Here is a 25,127-nt window from a genome sequence, read left to right on the forward strand (position 1 = left end):
AGTTTCTTTAAGTCAGATGAGGTTGTGATATTAACTATTTCATTGGGTTTGTTTTGAAGAAACTTCTCATTCCTTGCTTACTCCTAAATTACTGTTCTATTTTTATCATAGAACTAATTAATTTCTAAAATTATTTTGTTCCTGTATTATCTTCCAGTTGTCCCAACTAACTTGACACTAATGTGAAATCTGTAAGAACAAGAACATTTTCCATTTGTTCAACACTGTACTCTAAGAGCCTGACACATCACTGATCAGTGTGTGTTGACAGTATGAAATTAGGTAATGTACATGAAGCACTTAGCTTGGATGTCTCAATAAATATTTATTATTACTATTATTAAGTGGCTCTGAAGCCAATAAACAGCACCCCCCTCGTAATCCTATACTACTACAAAGGTACAGTAATCAAGACAGCTGGGTACAGATAAAGGATAGACGTATCAATCAAAAGGAATTGAGATTTCAGAAATGAACTCTGACATTTATGATGAACTGATTTTCAACAAAGGGACTGAGAAATTCAATGGGAAAAAGAATGGTCTTTCCAACAAATGGTGCTGGGACAATTGCTCATCAACATGCAAAAACATGAATCTGGACCTCTTCTTCATATCATCCTCAAAAATTAAAGCAAAGTAGATCATAAACAGAAATGTGAGAGCTAAAATTATAAAGCTCTTAGAAGAAAACACAGGAGTAAATCTTCATGATGTTGGTTAGGCAATGTTTTATTAGATACAACGGTAAAAACACACTGGTAAACTGGGCCTCATCAAAATTAAGAGCTTTTGGTTAAGACCATATGCAGTTTTTACATGATGGCTATATGCAGAGACAGTAAGTATAGTTTCAATTACGTGGGCTCTGAAGTCAGACTGTCTTAGTTTAAATCTCATTCTGAATAATTACCAGCTTTATGACCCTTAGATAGATCAATCCCTGCCTCAATTTCCTCAACTATAAGCTTTGAAAAGTGTTTACAATAGTAATTCCATTTATTTCATACCTGTTACTCATTACAGAAATACTGTTCACAGCTAAGCCACATGGTGTACTGACTGTATTTTCTTTCTAGTATAACCTTTTGCTTTTTTCTAGAACAATTGTCTTTGGTTTGATTTGCTTAGTTTTCTATTCACCTGTCACTAATTGTTCCCCCAAACCTTATGATAGGCAAAAGACATTAGCAGGCATTTTACAAAAGATGAAACACAAAAAGCCCATTCATAAATTCCCAATTTCATTAATAATCAAAGACTTAAAATTTCAATCATGTTAAGATAACCATTTCACATTCATCATGTTGACAAACTTTAAGATGCCAGACATTACCAGGTGTTGGTGAGGATGTTGATCAGATCTTGATCATTGCTGGTGGAAGTGAAAATGGGGGAAACTGTTTGGAAAACAGTGAGGTTCTACCTGGTAAAAGTGAACAGATGTTCTTCAATCTAACAGTTTAACTTTACAGAGAAACTGTTGCACATAGGCCCTAAGATACACATTCAGGAACGTTCACAGAAACATTTCCATAAAAACAAAGAATTGCAAGCAAGCTTAATGTCCATTACCAATGGACGAGATAACAAACAGGCAACAGAATCTGAAACAGCAGTGAAAATGAATATATCACAGGTAAATGCAATAACATAGATGAATCTCAAAAACATGATACCTAGAGAAATAAACATGAATAAAGGCAGCATGATTCCATTAACAGTAAGGTTCAAAATCAGACAAAATTAAATAATATCTTGTGAATGAATATATATATGTAGTAAAACTATAAAGAAAAGTAAGGGGATGACTAACATGCATTCCAAGACAGTGTGGGGACAGGGTATGCTCTTAAGGAGAGGCAAACGAGCTTCTAATGTACCTGTATTTTATTTTACAAGCTAGGTGGCAGATACATGGGAGTTTATTATTATTCTTTGAACTGTAAATATATATACATATTATATATATAATATATATTTACAATGACAATTTTAAATTAAAAAAAATTTTTTGAGAAACCTGTAAAACTTCTCTTAATATGCTCAGTTACATCAAATAATCTATCAGGTCCATTTTCCCCTTAGAAACATCAATTACTGGCAATCTCCATTCATCTGCTCCAATTGGAACTGTTTGCTCTCTGGATATGATGTATGCTATCATTTCACCTGTTGAATCTCAGATTCCCATATCCTACCCCATCCCTTTTATCGCATATATTTTCTTATTTTGATGGAACATATCATTCATTAGTTTCCAGTGAATGTAACATTAATTTTGAAACTGCATGTCAGAAAATGTTGTTACTCCATTTTCACACTTGCTGACAGTTTGGGAGGGTACAGAAGTCTTATTTGGGGTTACTTCCAACAATGGTAATAAGGTAATTCCAGCAATGGTAACTGTTCTAATTTCCTAGCTGCCAGATGCATATACCAGAAATGGAATGGCTTTTTGGGGAATTTAATAAGGTGCAAGTTAACAGTTTTCAGACCACGGAAATGTTCCAATTAAAATTAAAAGCAAGCACAAGCACAAGCACAGGAGAAGACACAGGCCCAGAAGAAACAGAGGAAACTCACTTCATATTCATCTGGGGCTGATTTCTTGATAGAAGGACTAAACTCTGAAGGAAAGCACCAGCTAATGCAAAGCCAATTTGCAAAGACTGTGAGCACTGTTTTTGCACTGGTTTGTTTGTTACTGTCAGCTCCTGGCACTTAAGGAAATTTCTGTCATATCACTAATTGGATACAAACTTAAGGAACAAACCTCAAAGCTAACATATGAAAACAATAAAAATGTACAGTATGCAATAAAAGATTATAAGACAAAGAAACAGGAAATGATGGCCCATCCAAAGGAAAAAGATAAAAATCCAGAAATCATCAATGAAGAAGATCAGATTTTGGATATTCTGGATAAAGACTTTTAAAAAGTGATCTTCAATTTATACAAGAAGATAAAGGATAATACAACAAGAGAAATAAAAGAACAGCAGGAAAACAATGAATGAACAATAAGAGAATGTCAATAAAGTGAGGAAATTTTTAAAAGGAACCCAACAAAATACTGGGGTTTAAGACTACAGTCTTAGCAGTCTTGGCAGAAGAAAGAATCATTTATCTCACAATCAGGACAATTGAAATGCTTCAGCCTGAGAAGCAGAAAGAAAAAAGAATTTAAAAAAAGGGAAGAGAGCCTAAGAGACCTGTGGGGCAAGATAAAGCATACAGACATATCCATTTATGGGAATCCCAGAAAGAGAAGGAAGAGAGAAAGGGGCAGAAGGTTTATTTAAAGAAATAATGGCAGAAAATTTCCTAAAATTATTGAAAGACATGGATATGCATATTCAAGCAGCCCAATAAAACCCAAACAGGATAAACTCAAAGAGATCCATGACAGACACATAGAAATCAAACTGTCCAATTCCAAGGTCAAGGAGAGAGTTCTAAAAACTGCAAAAAAATAGGGAATGTGTAATACACAAGTGAGTGTGGATGCTCTCCTTCTCCCACCCTCTCTTGGGCTCCAGTACTCCATGGGCTTTCCATCACTGTGGACCCTCTCCCCAATCAACTAAGACTCTAACCCCCCAACACTATGCCTCCACACGGATATCTTTCTCCCACTGGGGCTCCAACACCCCACACCAGTCACGCATACTCTGACACTCCACTGGAACACACGCCTTACCCTGCTTGGGCTCTGATCCCTCATACCTTTTTGGCTGACACCCCATCTGGGCAACAACAACTCCTTCCCTCCTCACATCATGCCTTCCTTGATCCATTCTACTTAATGGTTTCAGGACTGACTGGTCCAGAAGGAAAAGGGGAAGCATCAGTTCTTTGACTTCATTAAGACAATTTTAATTGCCTAATTTTGTTTTACTACCAGTTTGTGCTCTGTGGGAGGATCAGTTGAACTTAAAAACTTTCCAATGATATCAAAAGTGTTTCAGGGCAGGCCACAGTGGTTCAGCAGGCAGAGTTCTCGCCTGCCATGCTGGAGACCCAGGTTCGATTTCCAGTGCCTGCCCATGCAAAAAAAAAAAAAGTGTTCCATATCAGGGCAGTGCAGTGGTGGCTCAGTGGCAGAATTCTTGCTTGCCATGCTGGAGACACGGATTCAATTCTTGGAGCCTGCCCATGCCCCCCCAAAAAAGTGTTTCATGTCAAATACAACTCTTAGGTCAGTTTGTAAGAAACTTTCCCTGGATACAGTGAAAATAATTTTCATTGTTAAGGAATTACTAATGAGTCTAGTTAAATAAGTTTAGGGATATACTACTTTCTAACTGATATTCACCATATTTTACCTATCTTTAAAACATTTAGAGCAAATAGAGAACAGTTCAAGAACATAGTTCCACTGAATCGGGCTAGCAATTTCTCTACAAAAACAAATCAGGGCGGGCTACGGTGGCTCACTGGCAGAGTTCTCGCCTGCCATGTCAGAGACCTGGGTTTGTTTCCTAGTGCCTGCCCATGTTAAAAAACAAAACAAAACAAAATCAGTTGGTTGTCAATTCACACGTTTTCTGCCTAGGATTTTAGAGTTTGACATTCACAGTTACTAGTGGAGTAGCACTGCTTCAACTCCACATATCATAATACCACCTTAATGTCTGAAAAAGGGAAATTATTGTATTGCCACTTTTTTGTTTGCTTCACTGACTTTTCTTCTTTTCCCAACTAGCTTAAACTCCTAAGCAAAAGTGGTATCTATCTGGATGTCTTGTTCTCCATGGTGCTCAAGCTTGCTTGGTTCTTTCTTCTATACAAGGGTTTTTTTACCAATCATTATTATCCTACAGCTGGAACCTACCAATCTTCTTCCACCTCTCCCTAGGGATTTCTGGGTGTATTGGAGTTGCCAGCTTTGGTGATTTTAATACTAAGGAACCTAGTATTATTTTGAGATTAGTATTGAAACTGATAAGGAAATGACCCTAGACATCAGATTATAGCCAGCCACTTCCTGGGTCTCAAACAAATTATTTAACCTCTGTTGGCCTTACTTTTCTCATTTACAAAACAGGGGTAATATAATAAATAACTGTAACTCCAGAGGGTTGTTATAGAAATTAATTCATGTGTTTGTCTCCATTGCCTCTCAACACATATAAATTATAGTAATTTGGAAAAAATAATAAAACCTAATGATAAAGAGGAGGAAAGATCAAATGAGATGCCAGCAAAATTTAGGATGACAGAAAGCAAGGGGAAAAATATTAACTCATTTAGCAGAACAGAGAAAACTGAAACCTAATCATTTACAGGAGACTCCAAAAAGAGAAGATAATGCATATCACAACCCTGTAAAGGCTCAGGAATTATAGGTGTTAGGGATCCCTGAGAGGGGGGCTACAAACAGGAGGATTGTTTCAAAATCTGCATAAGGCACCATTAGACTCCCAGATTCCCTCCTTTCTCCCAACATGACAAGTGAAGGAAGACTGAGTTTCTAGTCTGCAGGAATTGAACAAGAGTTACTCTGAACTCAAGGGTACTATGGCATGTGAGGGCAAAGTTAGACAAAAGGATGAAAGCAAGGCTTAAGTGGAAGTGTTCATTCTGTATTCTAGATATCATCATAGCTTACTACCTCAGTTTCTTCAGGTCTGCTTAAAGATCCCTTCCTTGAACACCTGATTTAAAATTATAGCTCCTCCTAATCTAGTACTCACTGTATGCCTTCCTGGCTTTTTCTCTCCAAAGCACTTATCACTACCTCACAGATTTTTACTTATGTTTCTCCTTTCTAGACTATAAACACCATAAGAGTAGGAATATTTATCTATTTTCTTCACCATAGTGCCTAGAATAGCAGCTTGTAGGAGCTTGTAGTTCAATGAGTATTTGCCAAATGAGTGAACAAAGGAGACCATGCAGATCCTCTTCCAGAAGGATAACAGCTAGTATTATGTACCTAGGCAGGAGACGGGAGTATTTCTTTCTAGTGAAGCTGAGAAGCCCAAGAAAAAAAAAAGACCTGTAGATATTGATGTTTTGGAGAGTAGCTTTCCATTTAAAAGGCCTCTACTTAATAACTGTGTATATAAACTCTGCTCTCTCATTTAGAGAATCACCAGACATCTGGAGAAAGCCTGTGAAAATCAAGACAGGGGCCAAAAAGTGAAAAAGGGAAAGAAACATAATGCAAGAAAAAGAAAAACAAACCTTAAAACAACTAATAACATCAGAGAGATAAGAGATGATACATATCTGTGAAACAAGCAAACAAACAAACAAAAAAACACAACAGAAATAATTCTTGGATATGAAAAATATAATAGAAGGTATGAATTCAGTAGAAGAAAAAGTTCCAGGAACTCTCCTAGAAAGTAGTTTGTTCTACATTAAAATTCGAATTTAGAAATACACGAGATACAATCTTGGGGTTCACCCATATGAAACATTCCTGCAAAGGACAGTTTAAACCTCCTTAAAATTAAGCTTAAGAGTCACCCCCAAAGAACCTCTTTTGTTGCTCAGATGCGGCCTCTTTCTCTCTAAGCCAATTTGGCAGGTGAACTCACAGCTCACCTGCCCCATGTGGGACATAACTCCCAAGGGTGTAAATCTCCCTGGTGCTGCGGAAAAGAACTCTCAGGATTTGTTGGGATCTGGCATCATGGGATTGAGAAAGCCTTCTTGACCAAAAGGGGGAAGAGAGAAAAGAGACAAACAAAACACAGTTTCAGTGGCTAAGAGATTTCAGATTCAAGAGGTTATCCTGGAGGTTATTCTTATGCATTATATAGATATCCCTCTTTAGTTTATGGTGTAGTAGAGCAGCTGGAGGGAAGTACCTGAAATTGTTGAGCTATGTTCCAGTAGCCTTGATTCTTGAAGACGATTCTATAACAATATAACTTTTATGGTATGACTGTATGATTCTTAAACTCTTGTGTTTGATGGTCCTTTTGTTCAGGGTATGGACAGATGAGTAAAAAAATATGGATAAAAATAAATAAACAATGCAGTGGGGGGAAGGGGTAAAATAAATTGGGTAGATTGAAATACTGGTGGTCCAATGAGAGGGTAAGGGGTATGGGATGTATGAGATTTTTCTTTTTCTTTCTTTTTCTGGAGTGATACAAATATTCTAAAAATGATCATGGTCATGAATACACAACATGTGATTATATTGTCAGCCACTGACTGTATACAATGTACAGAATGTATGTGTGTGAAGATTTATCTATAAAAAATATTTTTAAAATAATAAAAAAAGAAACACAGAGGATAGAAAGATATTTAAAAATTCTTAACAGCAATACCTTAAACTAAGAGGATAGAAAAATGTCTTTAAATTTGATAAAACCTAAAATTGTTTTGGGGAATCTACCTACTTTATTTTTTTTCATCCCTTTCATTTTAAAACTTTTTGTATCTTTTTATTTTAGAGGTGTCTCCTTTAAATAGTATATGACTGGAATTTCAAAAAAATCTTATATGAGGATATTTGTTTCATGCCTAGAGCAATAGTCCATCACTTTTATTTCTACAGTTTTATTTTGAACTTTGTTTTCCCTAATCTGTTTCTTTTTCTCTTCTTTCTTTTTACTTTGGATTACTTTTTCTCATTCCATTTTTTCTGTACACATGAGTTTAGAAATGATACAATTTATTCTATCAGTGGTTACCCTTATTTTTTTTTGTAACTACTTTGAGATAGAATTCATATACTATACAATTCAGCCATTTAAAGTGCATATTTCAATTTTTATTATTATAGTCACAGTTGTGCAATGATCACCACAATCAATTTTAGAATATTTTCAACACCCCCAAACCTTGTACCCTTTAGCAGTAACTCCTCATTTTCTCCCAAACTCAAAACCCTTGTCAAAACAAATCCATTCTGTCTCTTGGCCTAATCTGGACATTTCATATAAATGGAATGATACAATATGTGGCCTTTTCCACTATTTGTGAATAATGCTGCTATAAACAATGGCATATAAGCAGGGTGTCTGTATCCCTGTTTCAGTTCTTTTGGGTATTTACCCAGCAGTGGAATTGCTAGGTTGTATGGTAACATATTCTCCTTTCTTTAAAAAAAAATTATAGTCATCCTAATATGTGTGAAGGATAATTATTTTTACATGCTCCAAGTGTTATCAGGGCAATGGGAAGTAATGTTGCAGCTTGTACTATACACTCATAGTAAATAAACATTAGCACGTCGCACTGTGAATGCTCTCAGCCAATAAGTGCTATATTGTGCTAACAAATTTGAAATTTTCTAATAGCTATTAGATGGGGAATTACTGAAAGATTTCAAGGTGGGAATGACTCAATAAGGTTTACATTTTAATAAGATTCCTCTGGCAGCTATATGGAGGATAGATTAGAAGAGGGCCAGGCTAGAGACAGCCTGGGATAGGATAGGGGAAGGTGGGGAGGAGTAAAAATAATGAATAATAATGAATGATAATGAATGGAAGGAGCAGGGCAGAATGAGAAGGAAAAATCAGACAATTCTCACATTTCTCTGGTGTCATTCACAGAGAGAACAAAAGAGGCTTATAAAAGAGTTCTAATGTTAAATACTAGTCCACCATGTGCTTGAAATTAAGAGTCTTAGATTTTATTCCATTACTTTTCTATGTTGGCCATTAGTTAGAATGTCGGTTGTCTCAGAATTGGACACTTCCTACTCCATAAATGGAAAATAGTGCATTTCAAAGTCCTACGTTAGACAAAGCAGGATTATAGCCAATTTATGGTACAGTTTCAAGTAAATGAAACCTTACCTGACCTAAAACCATTTTCAGAAAAGACACCTTATCCACAGGAAGCTCCAACCTGCTGAGTCAGACCATACAAAAATTGATTTTAATGGATGGAGAGAGAGACTATGACAGCATAAGAAAAGCTATAATTTTATACCTTTAATAATAAGTAATTCTGTTTTGCCTAAGTTAAAAAAACACTCTAAATTTTATATCCACTACCCATCCAACCTGATAACAGTAAAATTAATATATTCTTTGCCAAAATCCTAAAAGTAAACAGAAAAAAAATAATGACAACTTCTCTAAAATGATCTGGGCTGAAACAAAAAACATAGCCACTGAGGCACCATTAATGAAGCAAGAAAGCAGACAAGAATGAAAGACTTTTTGATGTTTTGCAAGGGCTAATTACAGCTGTTCACCCTTCTAATCAATGTCTGTGGCATTACCCCCAGCAATCAGACCTTATGTAACCTATTATTCTGACTAGACATTACTGCACAGGAAGTAAGCAAGCAGGTTTGGGATCAGAGTTCAAAAGACAATGAAGTTTATATGGAAGCCTCTAATGAAGTAAATTTCAGAACCAACAGCCATATACAACCGCTTTGCCAGACTCACTTGAATGCACATGATGATCTACAATAAAAGACATTTCATTGCAAATACCTTCAGGGAAATTATTTTACACTGTTTTCTCAGTTGCTTACATAAGCAGCTAATTTAATTCTAATCCAATTAAAGAGACATTTGAGCATGTTCTCTATGCCAGGTCCTGATAACTTCCTAGTTACTGGGGAAATCAGGAGGCCAGATGTTCCCAGTGATGAACAAAACTTGTCCTTCCCCTCAAGGAGCTCATGCCTTAGGGGGAAACAAACAAATAAACAGTTACTTTATGACTGAAATAAAGTTTAATGTACCAAGAGATTAATAGATGGGACATTCAATCTGCTTGGGACACATATGGAGCTGGAAGTGGGTCTGGGAGGGATTCACAAAAAGGATGTCAGGTGTGAAGATTTTAAGTCAAATATTAAAAAAATTTAAAGTACTATCCTTATTAAGCATTGACCTGAAATGAATTGGCATTTAATTTTAATTAGCATTAAAAGATTATGATTTCCTAGTATTTAGCGAAAAAAATATATAAAGCATAAGTATTCTTCAATTCAAAAATGGGTATATATACTGTTAAGCTATGTTCCAGTAGCCTCGATTCATGAAGAAGACTGATTAACTACATAGGTTTTACAATGTGATGGTGTAATTGTGAAACCTTGTGTCTGATGCTCCTTTTATTCATGGTATGGACAGATGAGTAAAAAAAAATAAGGATAAAAATAAGTAATAGGGGGAGATAAAGGGTAAAAACTAGGTAGGTTGAAATACTGTGGGTCAATGAGAGGAAGGGCTAAAGGGAAGGAGTTGTGAGAGTTCTTTTTTCTTCTTTTTTTTTGGAGTGATACAAATGTTCTACAAATGATCCCGGTGATGAATACACAACTATGTGGTGATATTGTGAGCCACGGATAATATGGTTGGATATATCTGTGGATATATCTTAATAAAAATATATATTTAGAAAAATTTTATTTACAAATCTTCATGCACATACAGTCTATACATGGTGTTCTAGTTTGCAACCTGCTGGAATGCAATATACCAGAAATGGAATGGCTTTTAAAAAGGGGAATTTAATAAGTTGCGAGTTTACAGTTCTAAGGCCGAGATAATGTCCCAATTAAAACAAGTCTATAGAACTGTCCAATCTAAGGCATTCAGGGAAAGATACCTTGGTTCAAGAAGACCGATGAAGTTCAGGGTTTCTCTCTCAAGTGAGAAGGCACATGGCGGACACAGTCACGGTTTCTCTCAGCTGGAAGGGCACATGGCAAACACGGTATCAACTGCTAGCTTCCTCTCCTGGCTTCCTGTCTCATGAAGCTCCCCAGGAAGCATTTTCCTTCTTCATTTCCAAAGGTCCTGCCTGGTAGACTATATGCTTTGTGATGCTGCAGCATTCTCTGCTCTCTGAATCTCCTGCTTTCTCCAAAATGTTTCCTCTCTTACAGGATTCCCATAAACTAATCAAGACCCACCCAAATGGGTAGAGACACATCTCCACCTAATACAGCTTAACAACCACTCTTGATTGAGTTACGTCTCCAGGGAGATGATCTAATTACAGATTCAAACATACAGTATTGAATAGGGATTATTCTGCCTTTACGAAATGGGATTTTGATAAAAACATGGCTTTTCTAGGGTAAGTACATCCTTTCAAACCAGCATACATGGTATACAATTAATGGCTCACAATATCATCATATAGTTGTATATTCATCAGTATGATCATTTTTAGAACATATCATCACATCAGAAAAAGAAATAAAAAGATAGAACTCATATATTCCGTATCCCTTACCCCTGCCTTTCACTGACCACTAGTATTTCAATCTACCCAATTTATTGTACACCTTATCCCCCAAATTATTTTTTTACCCATATTTTTTTACTCATCTGTCAATACCCTGGATAAAAGGAGTATCAGACACAAGGAATAAAAATATTTATTTTTTAAAAATGGGTTTATATTCCAAAAATCTGTCAAGTCGGTAGTTGGGAATATAGAAGGCACATTTCCCCTGATAAAGAGTATTAAAAAATATGAATTGTTTGCTGGATAGCCCCACCCCCAAGCCTTCTTAGCCCTATGATGCTAAAACACAAAGGAGTTTGCAATTAGGTAGGGAAGAATAATCAAGTAGATCACAATCGTGTCAGTAGAATACATGAAATATGGCATACACAAAGCATTATTAATTGTAGCATGAACCAACATCTATGTACCACTAAAAAAAAAAAAAAAAGAGCCAGTAATTAAAGTATGACACTTTATCACTCAGGATTTATTTTATATGCTTGGAAAGAGCTCTTTTATACTTACACAGATCTATCATATATTACCTATGAGCATATATATAAAAGGAAAATGAGAGCAAATAAAATATTTAAGGTATTCCTAGCCAACATCTTCATGTTTAGAGTCCAATTCTCTGTGAATTACTTGGGCTAATACAGTCCTCTGTGCCTCACAAGAACATTGGTGATGAAGTGTTTCTTAAAATTAAATACCAGCTATTTAAATAAATTACAACTATGCACAGCCTTCTTACTTTTGACTCTCACTTTAGGAATACTGCTTACCTAATATGATCAAAAACCCACTCCTGCCCATAACTATCCAGTTCTTTGCAGTTAAAAGAGTACTTCACCTTTGTCCCTAGGATTTTCTTCCAAGATGCCAATGTCTATTTGGCAAGTTTTAATATTAGTTTGGATGTTCACACATGTACAGGCAATGACAACCAAGTTACAACTGTTGCCAGAGCAAAAGTAATTCTTGACACTATCATTTTAAATATGAAAAAATATCTTAGAATTGATGAAAAACAATAATTAAGTTTCCATTATAGAGCTTTGCAACTTAAATAATGATTATCTACATATACAGTCCCAATTTCTCCTCAAAAACAAATCTGTTCATGTCAGAAACCTGGGTTTGTTTCCCAGTGCCTGCCCATGCGAAACAACAACAAAAATCTGTTGAATATTTCACAATTAAATAAATAAGTTATTTTAAAAAATGAATTGGAACTCGGCAGGTGAACTCACTGTCCTCCCTCCTACATGGAACATGATTCCCAGGGGTGTAAAATTCCCTGGCAAAGTGGGACAGAAATCCTGGGATACACCAGGACCTAGAATCAAGAGATTCAGAAGGTATTCTTGACCAAAAAGAGGAAGAGATAAATGACACAAAAATAAGTTTCAGTGGCTGAGAGATTTCAAACAGAATCAAGAGGTTATCCTGGAAGTTATTCTTATGCATTATATATAGATATCCCTTTTAATTTATGGTATATTGGAGTTGACTAGAGGGGAGAACTTGAAATTTGTGAGCTGTGGTCAAGTAGCCTAGATTCTTAAAGATGATTGTATAAAGATATAATGTCCATAACATGACTGTGTGATTTGGAAACCTTGTGTCTTGATGCTCCTTTTATCCAGGGTATGGACAGAGTAGTAAAAAATATGGATTAAAAAAATAAGTAATAGGAGCGACAAAGGGTAAAATAAATTGGGTAGATGGAAACACTAGTGGCCAATGAGAGGGAGGGGTACGGTATATGGTATATATGAGTTTTTTCTTTTTATTTCTTTTTCTGGAGTGATGCAAATGTTCTAAAAAATGATCATGGTGATGAATATACAACTGTGTGATGATATTGTAAGCCATTGACTATACATACATCATGTATAGAATGTATGTGTTTGAAGATTTCTCAATTTAAAAAAAGTGAAAAAAAAAACCAAAAAATAAATCTGTTGATACCATCCATGTTTTAAAACTTCAACTTCCGTGTGAAACCAAAGGGAGAGATGTTATTTGGTGCAAAAATGTGTATTTTGGGTAGCACATTACCTAATTTAACTTGTTAGGTCAGTTTAGTTGAACACTATTATTACATGGATGGAATCTTGAAGAGGGCGTGAGATCTTGTTGGTTTGTGCAGGTTAGTGTGATGCCCCCATAGATCCCAGAGTAATCTGGGCAGCAAATAAAAAAGTATTTGCAAAGACCCCTCAGGGGGATGGGGAGAAAAGAGGAAATATTCAGTTTCATCATTTGGGGAATTCCTGGTATTTTCGCAAGCAGTGGGGACAACCAAATTAATAGACCAAGCCCTAAATCTTGGGGTTTGCCCTATGAAACTTATCCTTACATAGGACAGGCTAAGTCTATTTAAAATTAGGCCTAAGAATCAGCCCTCGAGAACCTCTTTTGTTGCTCAGATGTGGCTTCTAAAACCCACACAGCAAGCAAACTCACTGCCCTCCCTGACCCCGTCCCCATGTGGAATATGACTCCCAGGGGTGTAAACATTCCTGGCCATGTGGGACAGAAATCTTAGGATGAGCTAGGACATGAAATCAAGGGATTGAGGAAACCTTCTCAACCAAAAGGAGGGAGAGGGAAGTGAGGCAAAATAAAGTATCAGTGGCTGAGAGATTTCAGAGTCAGAAGTTAATCCTGGAGGTTATTCTTACACATTATATACATATCCCCTTTTTAGTTTATGGTGTAGTAGAGTGGCTAGAGGGAAGTATCTGAAACTGTAGAGCTGTGTTCCAGCAGCCATGCTTCTTGAAGATGATTGTATAATGATATAGCATTTGCAGTGTAATTGTTTGATTGTGAAAACCTTGTGTCTGATGCTCCTTTTATCTACATATGGACAGATGAGTAAAAACTATGAACAAAAAGTAAACAATAGGGGGAAAAAAGGTTAAAATAAATTGAATAGATTAAAATACTTGTGGTGAATGAGAGGGAGGAGTAAGGGGTATGGCATGTATAAGTTTTTTCTTTTTTTATTTCTTTTGCTGGAGAGATGCAAATATTCAAAAAAATGATCTTGGTGATGAATACACAACTATGTGATGATATTGTGAGCCATTGGTTGTACACCATGTACAGGATGTTTGTATGTCAAGAATGTTTGTGTTTGTTTGTGGTGTACAATAAAAAAAAAGTCAGATATTGCCTCTCTCTCTCTCTAAGCCAGCTTGGTAGGTGAACTCATTGCCCTCCCCACTAGGTGGGACATGACTCCCTGGGGTGTAACCTCCCTGGCAACATGGGACAGATGAGCCTGGCATCAAGAGATTGAGAAAGTCTTCTTGGCCAACAGGGGGAAGAGAGAAATGAGACAAAATAAAGTTTCAGTGGCTGAGAGATTTCAAACAGAATCAAGGGATTATCCTGGAGGTTATTTTTATACATTATATAGGAGGGCATAAAGGGTAAAAAATTGGGTAGACTGAAATACTGGTGGTCAATGAGAGGGAGGGATAAGGTGTATGGGATCTATGAGTTTTTTCTTTTTAGTTCTTTTTCTGGAGTGATGCACATGTTCTAAAAATGATCACGGTGATGAATACATAACTATGTGATGATTTTGTGAGCCACTGATCATATACCATGTTTGGAGTGTATGTGTTTGAAGAATTTTCAATAAAAATATTTTTTCCTTTTTTTTATTAATTTAAAAATTAAAAAATATATAACACAAACATTCTTAACATATGATCATTACATTCTACATATATAATCAGTAATTCAGTATCATCACATAGTTGCATATTCATCATCATGATCATTTCTTAGAACATTTGCATCAATTCAGAAAAAGAAATAAAAACACAACAAAAAATTCATACATACCATACCCCTTACCACTCCCTTTCATTGATCACTAGCATTTCAATCTACTAAATTTATTTTAACATTTGTTCCCCCTATTATTTATTTTTATTCCGTATGTTTTACTCATCTGTTGATTAAAGTAGATAAAAGCAGCATCAGACACAAGGTTTTCACAATCACATAGTCACACTGTGAAAGCTTTATCATTATACAATCATCTTCAAGATACATGGCTACTGGAACACAGCTCTACATTTTCAGGCAGTTCCCTCCAGCCTCTCCATTACATCTTGACTAACAAGGTGATATCTATTTAATGTGTAAGAATAAACTTCAGGACATTACATCTTGACTAACAAGGTGATATCTATTTAATATGTAGGAATAAACTTAAGGACAACCTCTTGACTTTGTTTGTAATCTCCCAGCCATTGACACTCCATTTTGTCTCATTTTTCTCCTCTCCCTCTTGGTCGAGAAGGTCTTTTCAATCCCTTGATGCTGAGTCCCAGCTCATTCCAGGATCCCTGTCCCATGTGCCAAGAAGGTCCACATCCCTGGGAGTCATGCCCCACATAGACAGGGGGAGGGCTCAATAAAAATATTTTTTAAAAATCATATGGTTAAAAAAAAACATATGGTTAAGAACCTAAAAACAAACAAACACATCTGTGAGGTTAATTTTACCCTCATTTTACGACAATCAAGTCAGGCTTGTACCAGTTAAATAGTAGTAGGAGTAAAGTCAGAAGAGAAATCTTTTATTTAAAAACCTATTTTCTTTCTGTTATAAGGCAACAGAACTATATAAATATAATCGTATCCCTTAAATTCTGATTTCTCAATTACAATTCCACCCTCTCATTTGATAATTATCTCTTAATCTTGAGGGATACTTGGGTGATGACTCTTCCAACTGCTTCGAGACTGAAAAGGGGCATTGGCATTAAGGGGCCAAGGAATGAAATGATGAAACCAGTTGTTGTTCTTGGAGAGTCCAGTATTTCTGGGTTTCAGAGTTTCTCTGGCACTGGAACAATCTGGAGGTTCTAAGTCTCTGAAAAATAAACTTAATAAATACGGTTTTATTCCAGGAATATTGTTGGTTGGGGTTTGCCATACTGTGACAGTTTGCAATATCTGGCTGAAATTTGCATAATGGTAACCTCCAGAATGACCTCTCGACTCAATACGAAATCTCTTAGTCACTGAAACTCTATTTCTTCCCCCCCCCACCATAGTCAACTAATGCACAATGCCAGGGCGAGGCTCATCCTTGGAAGTTATGTCACATGATGCCAGGGCCAGGCTTATACCAGGAAATTATGTCCCATGTATGGGAGAGGTTCAGAGTTTGGCTTAGAAAGAGACCACATTTGTGCAACAGTAGAGATTTTCTGGAGATGACTCTTAGGCACTAATCATGAGTAAATTCAGTTTGTTAATACAGAAGTGAGCTTCAAAATTGAGGCCTTGGCTTATTAAATTGGGACTTTCCTCTTGCTTAAGGAAATGTCAGAAACTCCCCATGTGGGAAAGTTTAATAGTTTTGTTTTTACCAATCTTCAAGGGACTTTGCAAACACCTTCTAATTTTTTGTCCAAAATATTCTGAAAACATCATGGTATACCATTAACTTGTACAGAATATTAAGATTTCATTCCTTATTCTAGGTTCTGTAGTAAATAAGGCAGCTGTTTCTTTTAACAAAGAAATTTGTCAAAATTTCTGAGTCAAAATTGTAGGGCAGAAACTTTTGATTAGATTATCTCCACAGAGATGTGATGTCCAATTGTGGGTGTGACCTTTTGACTAGATGTGACTCCATCCATTCAAGGTGGGTCTTGATTAATTTACTAGAATCCTTTAAAGGGGGGAACATTTTGGAGAACCTCAGACACAGACACAAACACAAATACTTGGAAATGCAAATACTTGGAGAACAGTTGCTTCAGAGCTGACAGAGACAGGAATGTTGAAGATGCTTGGAGTGCTTTGTGTCCTGGAGAAACTAAGTCAAAGCCCACAGACACTTAGAGAGAAAAACATTGGCATCAGAAGCTGGAAGCAATGTAACTGGGAACAGATGTCAGACATGCCTTTAAAGCTTTCAGAGGTGTTCCAGACAGTATCAGCCTTTCCTGAATGAAGGTAACCTCTTGTTGGTGCATTAATTTGGACACTTTCACAGTCTCAGAACAGCAAACTTCAAGAGCAGATATATATGATCCCACTGATAAGAAATAATTACAATAAGCAAACTCATAGATTCAGAATCTAGAATATAGGGTGCCGGGGGCTGGTTTGGGGACAGGGAATGCGCAGTTAATGCTTAAATTCTACAGAATTTCAATGTGGGATGATATAAAACTTTGTAATGGATGGTGATGATGGTAGCACAACACTGCAAATATAATTAACAGCACTGAATCAGATATGTGACTGGTTAAAAGGGGAAATTTTAGGTTATCATATATATGTTACTAGACTAAAAATTAAAAGAAAAAACATAGGCTTATACACAATGAACCCTCTTGTAAACAACTGACTACAGTTAAAGGTACACTTATTAAAATGTTCTTTCGTGAATTATAACAATTGCACCACACTAATGCAAGGTGATAATGACATGGTGGTATATGGAAACTGTTTTATATATTTATGCATGATATTTCTGTAAACCTAAAACTTTTCTAACAAAAAAATTTTTTAAAAAGGAAAAAGGAAAAAAAATCCAGTGGCAATACATGAGAGTTGGCCTCATTAAAATTTTAAAACAAAACTTTTTACATGATAAAATATGCCATGAGCACCTAAAAGGCAAATGGGAAAAATATTTTCAATACTTATCATAAAGAGAAAAATCCCTCAGAGTTTCAAAATATATAAAAAGGCAGGTTACAGAGAGAAATTGAAGCAGTCCTTGAGCATACAATTCAATGCTCAATCTTAGTCTTAAAAAGAAATGCATATTAAAATTGCACATCAATACCATTGCTCAGCTTTTATACTGGCAAAATTATAAAAGTTTGAAACATATTGTTGGCCCTCTCAAAAATCGTTAGTAGGAATATAAAGATGATATAATCCCTATTGAAGGAAATTTGCAGTTCCACTGTTAGATATGTACCCAAGAGAATTGATAACATATATTCAAATAAAAGCTTGTACATGAATTTTCACAGCAGCATTACTCATAAGAGTCAAAAGGTGGAAACAAATAAAATATTAATCAATAGATAAATGGATAAACAAAATGTGACATATACATGTAATGGATTATCCAGCCATAAAAAGGAATGAAATATAAAATTGCATTAAAAAAAAAGGAATGAGGGCAGTACAAAAGTGGCTCAGTGGCAAAATTGTCACCTGCCATGCCAGAGACCCAGGTTCAATTCCTGGAGCCTGTCCATGCCAAAAAATTAAATAAATAAATTTCGCAAAGTGACTGTGTGATTGTGAAAACCTTGTTCTGGTGCTCCTTTTATCTATGGCATGGACAGATGAGTAAAAAATATGGATTAAAAATAAATAAATAATAGGGGGAACAAATGTTAAAATAAATTGGGTAGAGGGAAATACTAGTGCTCAGTGAGATGGAGAGGTAAGGGGTATGGTATGAATGAATTTTTTCTTTTTATTTCTTTTTCTGGAGTGATGTAAATGTTCTGAAAAATGATCATGGTGACGAATATACAACTACGTGATGATCTTGTGAGCCATTGACTGCACACCAAGTATGGAATACTCACATGTTAAGAATGTTCATGTTGTATGTTGATTGGTCTTAGTAATTAAAATTTAAAAAAGGAATGAGTTATAGATATATGCTACAATATATATGAACCTTGAAAACATTATGCTAAGTGAAAGAAGTCAGACACAAAAGGCCACATATTGCAGGATTCCATTTATATGAAATGTCCAGAATGGACAAATTCAGAGAGACAGAAAGGAGATTTGTGTCTACCAGGGTCTGGGTGAGTGGAATAAACTGCTAATGAGTACAGCGTTTCTTTGTGGAGTGATGAAATGCTCTGGAACTGGATAGTAGTGATAGTTGTGCAACACTGTGAAATGTACTTAATGTCACTGAACTGTACATATTACTATAGTAAAAAAAAATGTGAATTTTATGTTATATGAGTATTATCCCAATTTTTTAAAAAAGCAAAAAATTAAAAATGGGCAAAGGATCTGCACAGACATTTCTCCAAAGATATACAAAAGGCAAGTAAGCTACAAATAGATGCTCAACATAGTCACGTGGGAAATACAAATCAAAACCACAATGAGACGGAAGATCCACTAGCATGACTACAATCAAAAAGACAGATTAGTTTTGGTGAGTGTGGTGGTTTGAAATATATGTACCCCAGAAAATCATGTTCTTAAAGCTAACCCATTCCTGTGGGTGTACACCTATTACAAACAGGACTTTTTGATGAGGTTACTTCAGTTAAGGATGGCCCAGGGTGGGTCTTAATACTCTAATTGGAGTCCTGTATAAATAGACTGAAATCAGAGAGAGAGAGAGAGAAAGAGCTACAGAAGCAAGAAGCTGAAATAAAGCAAACCCGGGAAAGAAGGGAATGATCAGTAGACACCACCATATACCTTGCCATGTTGCTAGTAGCTGGTCTTCACGAACAAAGTATTACCTTGATGATGCCTTGATTTGGACATTTTTCCCAGACTCTGATCATAAGCAAATTAATTCCCATTGTTCAAGCCAAACCATTTCATGGTACAGTGCTTTCATCAGCCTAGCAAATCAAAACAGTGAGGATGTGGAAAAACTGGAATCCTCATACACTTCCGGGAGTAATGTAAAATGGTGCAGCCACTTTGGAAAACAGTCTGGCAGTTTCTCACAAGGTTAGACATAAGAGAGTTACCATGATTCAGCAGTTTCATTCCTAGGTTTCAAAACCAAGAGAAGTGAAAATACATACCCACCAAAAAACTTGAACATGAAAGTTCATAGCAGCATTAGTCATGATAACCAAAAAAAATGGAAACAGTCAAAATATCCATCAACTGATGGATATTATAATGCAGTATATCCATAAAATAAGATGTATTTTGGCAGTCTTGCTTCAAACATGGATGAATTTTTAAAACATTTGCCAAGCAAAAGAAGTCAGACACAAAAGGCCATATGATCCCATTTATATGAAATGTCTAGAATGGACAACTCCATAGACAGAAATTATATTACTGGTTGGAAGGAATGGAGTATTGAAAGAAATAGTGATTGCCAATGGGTATAGGATTTCTTTTAGAGGTATGAGAAATGTTCTAAAATTTAATGTAATGATAGTTGCACAACTCTGCGGATATACTAAAAACCAAGGTTATATACTTTAAATAGTGAATTATATAAAGCTTATAAAATTTTATAAAGTTTACAAAATGTTTTACTAGGTCACCTTTGGAGGTTCCTAGGGCTCCATCTCATTAAGAGTTGATAAAGGGAAAGAATCGCACATTTATCCTGCCTTTCCTGTAAAGGTAAGAACTTTGATGGGGTAAAGTTCTTTCTTAAGAAGAATTCCAGATAATAGATGGAGAAAGAATAAGATAATTAGTAAAATCATCTTGCAAATCCTAAAGACATAATAGAGCTATTTTGGAAAATGATAATCAATAACTGCTAAAACTGCTGCATGAAAGGCTGAATACACTTTTAACACAATAAAAGTAGGACAACCAAACGTTTTATGCTTACTAATTGATGAAAAGAGAAATACACAGTAACATCCATGAATTATTCTTGGTGTTAAAAATAATATTAATAAAAAGGAGAAGAAAGACAAGAATCAAACTCATAACAGTTCAAGCCTCTGGATCTATCATTTTCCTGGAAACACAGAGGATAAAGGCACATTTTAAATGACATCACAATGATGCTAACTGTGTGACCAGAATGTGGCAAATTACACAAAAAATTCTGTTTTTCAACAAATAAATAGCATACAAAAAGTAAACTGTGGGCAGGCTATGGTGGCTCAGCAGGCAGAGTTCTCACCTGCAGGCGGAGACCCAGGTTCAATTCCAGGTGCCTGCCCATGCGGAAAAAAAAAAAAAAAGGAAACTGTGACAGATTTGGAGACTTAAACATATCCATCAAATAAAATGCATAGTTTGTTGGATTCTGATTCAAATAAGACAATTGTAAAAAAAAAGATATTTTTTAAATAAATAAGGAAAATTGAAAAACAAAAGCAAAAACTAGGTATCAGTTTTCTTGGGTATAACAACAGTACTTTGGTTGTTTTTTCTTTTTCACACGGGCAGGCACCGGGAATCGAATCTGAGTCTCTGCATGGCATGGCAGGTGAGAACTCTGCCTGCTGAGCCACCACTGCCCCACCCTGGATGTTTTAGTAAAGTCCTTATTTACTACATTCATACTCATATATTTACAAAGGAAATGATACCATATTTAGGATTTGCTTTATACATTTCCAGGAAATAAAATGCAAAGTATACAAGAAACTAGAACAACAGCATGCTGATGGTTGTTGAAAATGGATGATGAGTACTTGGGATTCATTGAAATATTCTCTCTACTTTTGCATGTTTTTGAAAATTCTACAAAAAAAAAAGTTTAAAACAGGAGAGGAGTCAGATAATGCTCATCCTTGGAAAAGAACACAAGTTTTAAAGGCCACTTAGTCTTGGATCTGAATTCCAACTCCGCATCTTGCCAACTGTGTGACTGTGGGCATGTAATTTCTGAGCCTCAATTTCTTCATCTATGTATAATAATATCTACTTTGAAAAACTTAGTAAGGACTAAATAATTTACGTGCATTTTTAATACAGTCTAGCAAACATTCAAAGCAGAAAGATGTAGGCTCTCAATGAATAATAACAATTATTACAATAGGTTTCACAGTAAATACAGACTGCAAGAGGCCCCCTATAAGAAAATTCAGTAATCATATTAACACACCCTTCCATATTTTATACAGATATAATTCATAGAAGAGTATAACTATCAAAATTACCTAGGAGCCAAAAAGTCACATTACAACTAATTCAAGAAAACATTATGTGCATGGAGTATTCTATTTGCCTCTTCACCTCTTGAAAAGAGCAGGCTCTGTAAATCCTAAGGCTCAAATCTAACAGTACAAATCTAAAGGAACTGATTACCCCAGGTGAGGGGATCAAAAACACTAGGATTAGGAGATTTACTAACTCCTTCTATGAGGCCAATATTGTCCTGATATCAAAACCAGAAAAAAAGATATGAAAGGAAGTGAAACAAAGAAGCAATATCTTTTATGAATATAGACACAAAAATTCCAACAAAATTCTAGCAAACTAAATGCAGCAGCATTATGCAAAATATTATATATATTAACCAAGTAGGATTCATCACAGGAATGCAATGTTAGTTCAAAATATAAAAATCAATTAATGTAATACACTTTAGTAATAGAATAAAGGGCAAAACCACATGACCATTTCAACAGATGTAGAAAATCATTTCATATAATATAGCATCTTATCATGTTATAAACAATGGACAAACTAGGAACAGGAAGGAGCATCCTCAAACGGTTAAAGATTATCTATGAACACTAAAAACTAAGATCATACTTAATGAAGAAAGAATGAATGCTTTCCTCCTAAGACCAGAATGAAGACAAGGATGTATACTTTTGCCACTTCCATTTAACAGCGTACTGGAGATTTCAATCAGGGCCATTTCATAAGAAGAAGAAATAGAAGGCATCCCAACTGGAAAGGAGGAAGTAAAACCACCCCATACAAATGACATGATCTTATATATAAAAACCCTAAAGAATACACACACACACACACACACACACACAAACCTATTAGAATGAATAAACCTGTTCAGCAAGGATGCAGTACTCAAGGTCAGTATATCCAAATTAATTTCTCTACACTGGCCTACAAAACTCTGAAAATGATATTAAGAAAACAATCCTATGTACAAATGCATCAATAAGAATAGGTTAAATAAATTAAATTTTAAAAGTACAAGACTTGTACACTGAAAACTATATAACATTGTTGAAAGAAATTTAACTAAATGTTAATTGATTGGAAGACAATATTGTTAAATGGCAACATTCCCCAAATTGACCTACAGATTTTTCTTTTTTCTTTTTTATTTTTTTTATTAACGGAAAGAAAGAAAAAAAAAGAAATTAACACAACATTTAGAAATCATACCGTTCTACATATGCACTCAGTAATTCTTAACATCATCACATAGATGCATGATCATCGTTTCTTAGTACATTTGCATCGATTTAGAGGAACTAGCAACACAACAGAAAAAGATATAAAATGTTAATATAGAGAAAAGAAATAAAAGTAGTAATGATAGTAAAAAACAACAACAAAAAAACCCTATAGCTCAGATGCAGCTTCATTCACTGTTTTAACATGATTACGTTACAATTAGGTATTATTGTGCTGTCCATTTTTGAGTTTTTGTATCTAGTCCTGTTGCACAGTCTGTATCCCTTCCGCTCCAATTACCCATTATCTTACCCTGTTTCTAACTCCTGCTGGACTCTGTTACCAATGGCATATTTCAAGTTTATTCTCGAATGTCCGTTCACATCAGTGGGACGATACAGTATTTGTCCTTTAGTTTTTGGCTGGACTCACTCAGCATAATATTCTCTAGGTCCATCCATGTTATTACATGCCTCATAAGTTTATCTTGTCTTAAAGCTGCATAATATTCCATCCTATGTATATGCCACAGTTTATTTAGCCATTCTTCTGTTGATGGACATTTTGGCTGTTTCCATCTCTTTGCAATTGTAAATAGCGCTGCTATAAACATTGGTGTGCAAATGTCCGTTTGTGTCCCTGCCCTCAAGTCCCTTGAGTAGATACCTAGCAATGGTATTGCTGGGTCGTATGGCAACTCTACATTCAGCCCCCCGAGGAACCGCCAAACCGTCCTCCACTGTGGCTGCACCATCCGACATTCCCACCAACAGTGGATAAGTGTGCCTCCCTCTCCGCATCCTCCCCAGCACTCGTCATTCTCCGTTTTGTTGATAATGGCCATTCCGGTGGGTGCGAGACGATATCTCACTGTGGCTTTGATTTGCATTTCTCCAATGGCCAGGGACATTGAGCATTTCTTCATGTGCCTCTTGGCCATCCGCATTTCCTCTTCTGGTAGGTGTCCGTTCAGTCTTTTTCCCATTTTGTAATTGGGTTGGCTGTCTTCCCGTTGTTGAGATGAACAATCTCTTTATATATTCTGGATACTAGACCTTTATCTGATATGTCATTTCCAAACATTATCTCCCATTGTGCAGGCCGTCCTTCTACCCTCTTGACGAAGTTCCCTGATGCACAAAAGTGTTTAATTTTGAGGAGCTCCCATTTATTTATTTCTTTCTTCAGTGCTCTTGCTTTAGGTTTAAGGTCCACAAAACCACCTCCAGTTGTAAGATTCATAAGATATCTCCCAACATTTTCCTCTAACTGTTTTAGGGTCTTAGACCTAATGTTTAGATCTTTGATCCATTTTGAGTTAACTTTTGTATAAGGTGTGAGATGCGGATCTTCTTTCATTCTTTTACATATGGATATCCAGTTCTCTAGGCACCATTTACTGAAGAGACTGTTCTGTCCCAGGTGAGTTGGCTTGACTGCCGTATCAAAGATCAAATGTCCACAGATGAGAGGGTCTATATTTGAGCACTCTATTCGATTCCATTGGTCGATATATCTATCTTTATGCCAATACCATGCTGTTTTGACCACTGTGGCTTCATAATATGCCTTAAAGTCTGGCATCGCGAGACCTCCAGCTTCGTTTTTTTTCCTCAAGATGTTTTTAGCAATTCGGGGCAACCTGCCCTTCCAGATAAATTTGCTTATTGGTTTTTCTATTTCTGAAAAATAAGTTGTTGGGATTTTGATTGGTATTGCATTGAATCTGTAGATCAGTTTAGGTAGGATTGACATCTTAATTATATTTAGTCTTCCAATCCATGAACACGGTATGCCCTTCCATCTATTTAGGTCTTCTGTGAGTTCTTTTAGCAGTTTTTTGTAGTTTTCTTTATATAGGTTGTT

At 35.8% G+C, this 25,127-nt stretch overlaps 1 protein-coding gene across 4 annotated transcripts in view; it reads right to left on the minus strand.

Annotated features, from left to right (window-relative positions):
* The window catches only part of PPME1 (protein phosphatase methylesterase 1), a 101,115-nt gene that overhangs the window by 62,995 nt on the left and 12,993 nt on the right, over positions 1 to 25,127 (minus strand). Inside the window, exon 1 of one of the 4 annotated variants that reach the window (XM_077113607.1) lies at positions 20,764 to 20,997. The exons of the other annotated variants lie outside the window; for them this stretch is intronic. Within the exon in view, the coding sequence (XP_076969722.1) occupies positions 20,764 to 20,864 (101 nt within the window). The 5' untranslated portion in view covers positions 20,865 to 20,997. Of the gene's footprint in view, positions 1 to 20,763; positions 20,998 to 25,127 lie in introns of those variants that run through there. 4 annotated transcript variants of the gene reach the window in all.

Source organism: Tamandua tetradactyla, chromosome 8 (assembly GCF_023851605.1).
Source record: "Tamandua tetradactyla isolate mTamTet1 chromosome 8, mTamTet1.pri, whole genome shotgun sequence".
Lineage (NCBI taxonomy): Eukaryota > Metazoa > Chordata > Mammalia > Pilosa > Myrmecophagidae > Tamandua > Tamandua tetradactyla.